The following is a 6,031-nucleotide window of genomic DNA, read 5'->3' as shown; positions in this document are numbered from 1 at the left end:
AGAGAGAGAGAGAGAGAGAGAGAGAGAGATGCTCAAACACACACACACACACAAGACAACACACACAGACGCACACAACACAAGACAACACACACAGACACAGACACAGACACAGACACACACACACACACAAGACAACACACACAGACACACACAACACGCGCACACACAAGACAACACACACAGACACAGACACACACACACACACGAACAACGCACCTCCGACTCGACGCGCTCAATCTGCTCAAACTTGAACTGGTTGTTGCGGTGGCCGCGCTGCACGTTGCACATGACGTTCGTCTGAAAGTCAAGTTGCAGGATGCGACGCTGTGCGCCTTTAAGCCGGTTGATCTTGTACACGCCAAAGTTGTAGATTTTGCCCGCGTGCTGCTCAAAGGCAGACGTCGTCGTCTCTGGCCGCGGCGCAACGTCCACCCCCATGCCTGCAGCGACAGCAGTGTGTGCGTGTGTGTTTGAAGTCATAGTTGTGAGCGACACCCTCTTCTTTCTCTCACTCTCTCACGCACACACACACACACACACACACACTTCACTCTCTTTCACAAACATTCGTTCACTTGAACGTGTCATCGCACACTGCCAACAAACAGCTCACCCTCTGCATGGCGGATGGCCTCTTCGATGCTCAGGTTTCCCTCCTGCACACCCGCCAGAGTTAAGTACAGCACGGGCGGTGTTCAGCTCGCGAGCGAGTGGGCGCAAACACATTCGCACACAAGCAACAGCACATACACACCCATTGCACACACCAATGCACACACGCACACACCCACGTTGTCGTACCTTGACCATGTTCATGAGTAGGATGCGTTGTGCATCGCCCTTCTTGCGAACACGAACACTGTTCAGCGCCTCGGCATGGCGCATGGCATCCTTGGCCGTGATGTTGCCTTCTTGCACCATCCTGACACCATCATGCAGACACATGTCGATCAACGAATGGCGATGCAAAGGACATGTGGCGTGGGTCGCGACACAGGCACAGGCACAGGCATAGACGCAGGCACAAAGTCACACATTCACAGACAGACACAAACCCACACATTCACAGACAGACACAAAGTCACACATTCACACACAGACTCAAAGTCACACAGTCACACACACACACGCACAAACAGACAGGCACACATATTCACAAACACAAACAGACAGACACGCATGCAAGAGGGACACCGACTGTACTTTGTCACGGCCTTTAGGGTGGCCTCGTTGACGTCCTTGTAACGCGACTTGCGCTTGCCTGTCGAGTCATCCTGACCCACGCTGCTGGTGCTGCCGGTGGTACTGGTGCTGGCGTCCAGATTTGCCGCGCTTCCGCCGTTCGATATTGAGCTTGATCGGCTGCTTTTGCCGCCAAACGAGCTGCTGCGAAGATGGTGGCGGCCCTTTCCGTGTGATGCGGGCCGCACCTTCACCGTCGTCGTTGACTGCAATGGTTGGCGGGGACGAGGGACAGGGGCGAGGATCACCGACAGCACGCGGCACGCCACACACGACAGTACTCAACTGTGAGTCACAAAGACGTGGTCACGCTGTTCATTTGCCAAACACCACAGTCGTTGGGCACACCAAAACACCGCACAGCACAAGGAGGTCACACCCGCTGTCGTTTCAAAGTTGGCAAATAGATATGAGCACTCACCGCTCGGCCACGCTGCGCGGCCTCTTCTTCGCCCATCTTGGCAGCACGTTGTAGCGCTTCATCAAGTGGCATGCCGCTCTTGACGAGCTGCATGATTTCCAGCTGCGCCTCATTGCTGAGCTGCGGCAAGTCCAGCGGCGACTTGCCGGCCATGGCTGGAAGGAGGCCGAGTCCCTCTTGCGCTCTTGCGCTTGGTTCTCCTTACGGAGGCGTACCTGCGCACGTAACAAGCCCAGGTGTGGCAACCGATCGAAGCAAACAGGCACAAGGCTGGTGCCATGAGCGGGTGCACTTGACCAAACTCCAAACCAAAACAAGTGCAGCAAGCAGTGCCGTGCCAATACGGTGTGGTGGTGGTGGTGTCTGCTGAAAACTGTCTGTTTGGGGATCTTCTCTTGCGTCCACGCAACAAGAAGAGCCACGGCACCACAAAACGGCACAGGTGCGAAAGAAAGGGCCATGCACAAAGCCACGGTCTGTCTGTGGTGCGACTTCTTGCTACTCGTACCTGATATGCACGCAAGCACAGCGCAGAGCAAAGGCGATGAATACAAACCGTTCCTCCAAGTCAAGAAGCAAGTCGAGAGGAGAGGTGGTGAGATTGGTTGCTGGTGTCGCTGTGTCTGCTGTGGTTCGCTTGTTGGTTGTGTGCTGTTTTTGTTTTTGTTTGCGTTGTGAATTTATGTACATCATTCACGTATTTTCGGCAAACTGCGCTGCAGGCAGTGAGAGGTGGTGGAAGTTGAGAACGCACACACCACCACGACCACACAAAGACACACAACAACAACAACAACGATGCTGGGTGTGCGCAAGACAGTGCACGGGAGAGGGTCCTTCTGGGTGAAGAAGAAGACGACAAAGGAGACAAAGGGTGGGGATGAGAAGAGTGGTGAGGAAGCGCTGGATGGGGAGAGGCTGAGGAAGGGGACAGATGTGATCAAGGGCAAGCGGCCTTTTGCACATGTCGTTGAAAAGGCGAAGATGGAAACCGTGTGCCAGACGTGTTTTGTGCAGTGCGAGCAGCTGCGGCGACCCTTGCAGCGGTGTGCAGGATGCAAGGCGCTCCGCTACTGCTCCGCAGCATGCCAAAAGGCAGATTGGAAGGACCACAAGCCGGAGTGTGCTGCGCTGAAACGCGTAAGACGAGTGCGCAATGCATACCAGCGTTAATGGAAAGGCTGCCCTGCAGCGTGCTCACCCCGCTCACATGTGTGTGTGTGTGTGTGTGCTTGCTTTGTTGCCCTTGACTGGCCAACAGATTTCACCGGTGGTTCCCGCAACCTTTGTGATGTTTTTGGCACGCATCCTGCGGAAGATGGAGCGCAACACGGGCGAAATGGACGTGCTGCAATTGCACATGCCTGGTGGTGAGGTGTTCGTTACTCGTTAACCGTCCCCCAAAAGTGTCGTCAAGGTGTCTTGAAGACTTGCTCTGCACGTGCCATGATGACGGTCATGCTCGATTGGAGGTTGAGTCGTTGCTTGCGCATCAACCCTGTATTAAGTACACACGCACGTACAAGTCACCAAAGGCACACGTGCCACTCATCATTGTATGTGGTGTCATGTCATTTGCCTCCACACTGTAATGGGTAGAGCCATCTGATCCTCAGCAACAGCGCGGCCTCTTTGCCATCCTGGAGCACCTGCGGCATTTCCTGGTGTGTTGCAGTGCATTGTGTGGTGTTGAGTGATGGTGCCATGTTGCTTCCATGTCTTTGAGCGTTGGCACCCGAAGCATGCCTTTTTCATTCGCTCTGCTGTTTTAAGTCCTGTATCACCTCCATATGTGCGTGTGTGTGTGCGTTCATATGTGCGTGCGTGTGTGTGTGCGTGCATTCGTGTGTGTGTGCGTGCATTCGTGTGTGTGTGTGTGTGTGTGTGTGTGTGTGTGTGTGTGTGTGTGTGTGTGTGTGTGTGTGTGTGTGCGCCTCTAAACCGTTTCGCACTTACTCAAACACATCCGCACCAGCCCGATGCAGAGAAGCATCTTCTCAAGTCCGCTTACCCCGTCCTGCGCATCGTGAGTGTGCATCCAGAGAATTGCATGCATTGTACGCGCTGTATGTTTAAGAGAAACATCCGTGTATGTATTTCATCATGCGCATAAGTGCGTGTGTGTGTGTGTGTGTGCGTGTTTTGCGCCTGCTGAAGCCCACTTGTCCACATGTTCACGTCTCTCTCCCTCGCTCTCCTTTGCTCCGCTGCCGCGGGCTTCCTCGACCTGTAACACGTGCAGACAAGCGCCAACTCCTTTGGCATTTCCGGTGTGGAGGGCAACAACCTTGGCGTGGGCCTGTACGATACCGTGTCGTACATCAACCACTCGTGCGCCCCAAACTGCTCCATCACCTTCTCCGGCGTGTACGCGCGCGTTCGCTCTGTCCACGACCTCCCACCAAACCAGGAGCTCACCATTGCGTATATCGACCCGTGCGATCCACGCGCCAAGCGGCGGTGCGTGCAATTTGTTCTGTTGTGTGTGTTTACGTGTGTACGTGCGTGTGTGGTTTGTGTGCGTGCGAGTGTGTGTGTGTACATGGCAACTGTCATTAGCAAACACCTGCCAAACAAGTTGTCAAAAGGACATTGTGCCACCCATTCCTGCCACACGTCCACCCTTCTCCCTGTCAGCAAAACACCACGCCTCACACGCCACGGGCTCACCACCATGCCTGCAGGGCGCATCTCAAGTCCCAGTTCATGTTTGACTGCGAGTGTTCACGGTGCGAGCGCGAGCGTGACGACGACCCCCTGCTGACGCTCTGCTGCCCGGGCTCAGGGTGTGATCAGATCATCAAGTACCAGCTCACCGCACCGCCCGACGACACAGCCTTTGAAGTCACGTGCGTGGACGCGCATTGCGTGCGTGCATGTGTTTGTGTATGTGCTTGTGTGTGTGTACTTGTGTGTGTGTGTGTGCGCGCGTATGTGTTCATGTGTGCGTACGTGCGTGTGCGTGTGTGCGTGTGCGTGTGTGTGTGTGTGCTTGTGTGTGTGTGTGTGAATGCGTTTAGCGTCTGTGCGGCTCATCCGTGTGGCGGTTGCCGTCGTGCGCGTGTGCAGGAAAAAGTGTGAGCGGGGACACCTTGATGACCCGGCCACCTTTGACTCGTGGTCACGAAAGGTGAAACGAGTGCTGGGGATCATTGGCGAAGCCAACAAAGCGCGCCGGCCTGTTCAAGGGGGTGTGTGCATTTGCATTTGTTTGCTGTGCGTGCTTTGCGTGTTGTATGTGTGCACTTGCGTTGTTTATGCTTGGAGCAGACACAGATATAGTGCACGCGTATGCCAGTTCAACAGTTCCGCTCGTGCTTGAATGTATTGCCGCTGTCGGCTGCAGATATGGCGTCGTTTGAGCGACTTCTGCCTCCAACCAACTACCTCATGCACATTGCGTACACGGGCGTCCTGGATCAGGCCATCGGCACCGGCCAATTCCAAGAGGTACGAATGTGTGTGTGTATGTGTGTTAATGTGTGTGTGTGTGTGAATGTGTGTGTATGTATGAATGTGTGTATGTATGAATGTGTGTGTGTTTGTATGTGTGTGTAAATGTGTGTGTGTGTGTCCCTGTAAACCCACATGCATCCACATGTGCACGACATTTCACACGAATTATGCTCACTACGCCAACTTTGTTGTGCCACAAACCAGGCGCTGCAGTGGGCGCGAAAGGTCATTCTCGTGTATGACGCGCTCAACTCGCCCATGGACCCTCTGCGTGGCATTGAGGTGCAGTTCCCAGTCTTGTATCACAGCCCACAGCATGTGTACATGCGTGGACGTGTGCATGTGTACATGCGCGGACGTGTGCGTCACCTTGACATGTCCACACACACACACACACACAGACACACACACACACACAGACACACACACACACGCACACACACACACACACACACACACACACAAATTGTCTCATTTCCTTGCCTTGCCTTGGTTGTTGGTGGTAGCTGCTGCGTGTGGCCAAGTTGCAGGCCCTGGCACGGGACGGAAGGGGGTTTCTGGAGACAATCCAGAAGGCGGTGGACGTGATTCGCCTCACCCACGGCGAAGACAGCGTCGTGTACCAGCAAGTCCTTGCCCTGCACTGAACCCTGTGGGTGTTTGTGATGCGCGTTCACTTGCCAGGCCCATGCACACAAGTTGTTTTGTTGACAACAACACCAGCAGTCCAGCAGCAGCAGCAGCGCTTTCTTCTCGTCAACAACTCACCCCAAGAAGCACAAGAAGGGCCATATTCGCACAAGCACGGTGAATTTTCTTTCGATTATTTCAGCGTCGAATCCTCAGGCGCCAACACAAAAAAATAAACTCACGGCACTTTTTTTTTTGTTTGTGTCGACCACACGAAGA

The 6,031-nt window shown here is 54.3% G+C and overlaps 2 protein-coding genes across 2 annotated transcripts in view; one reads left to right on the top strand and one right to left on the bottom strand.

Moving 5' to 3' along the window:
* Positions 1-2,326, bottom strand: part of PTSG_04362 (uncharacterized protein) — a 14,091-nt gene extending 11,765 nt beyond the window's left edge. Inside the window, exons 1-6 of the mRNA XM_004994393.1 lie at positions 2,175-2,326; positions 1,667-1,881; positions 1,207-1,451; positions 805-925; positions 617-659; positions 220-443 (exon numbers count right to left, since the gene is read on the bottom strand). Coding sequence (XP_004994450.1) covers positions 220-443; positions 617-659; positions 805-925; positions 1,207-1,451; positions 1,667-1,819 — 786 coding nt within the window. The 5' untranslated portion in view covers positions 1,820-1,881; positions 2,175-2,326. The remainder of the gene's footprint in view (positions 1-219; positions 444-616; positions 660-804; positions 926-1,206; positions 1,452-1,666; positions 1,882-2,174) is intronic.
* Positions 2,327-2,341: 15 nt separating this feature from the next.
* Positions 2,342-6,021, top strand: PTSG_04361 (uncharacterized protein). Its single transcript, XM_004994392.1, has 10 exons — positions 2,342-2,806; positions 2,928-3,036; positions 3,266-3,330; positions 3,642-3,692; positions 3,909-4,126; positions 4,351-4,515; positions 4,736-4,857; positions 5,013-5,116; positions 5,327-5,404; positions 5,629-6,021. Exons 1-10 carry the CDS (start codon positions 2,465-2,467, stop codon positions 5,767-5,769), a joined length of 1,395 nt encoding a protein of 464 aa, XP_004994449.1. The 5' UTR covers positions 2,342-2,464; the 3' UTR covers positions 5,770-6,021.
* Positions 6,022-6,031: the final 10 nt, after the last annotated feature.

Source organism: Salpingoeca rosetta (assembly GCF_000188695.1).
Source record: "Salpingoeca rosetta unplaced genomic scaffold supercont1.10, whole genome shotgun sequence".
Lineage (NCBI taxonomy): Eukaryota > Choanoflagellata > Craspedida > Salpingoecidae > Salpingoeca > Salpingoeca rosetta.
The sequence above is the reverse complement of the archived record's forward strand: the minus strand, read 5'-3'. Positions and strand labels throughout refer to the sequence as shown.

Coding starts and splice junctions, on each gene's coding strand:
- PTSG_04361 (XM_004994392.1), top strand. CDS start 2,465: ATGCTGGGTGTGCGCAAGACAGTGCACGGGAGAGGGTCCTTCTGGGTG. Junction 4,858..5,012: donor GCGCCGGCCTGTTCAAGGGG/GTGTGTGCATTT, acceptor TGTCGGCTGCAG/ATATGGCGTCGTTTGAGCGA. Junction 5,405..5,628: donor ACCCTCTGCGTGGCATTGAG/GTGCAGTTCCCA, acceptor TGTTGGTGGTAG/CTGCTGCGTGTGGCCAAGTT.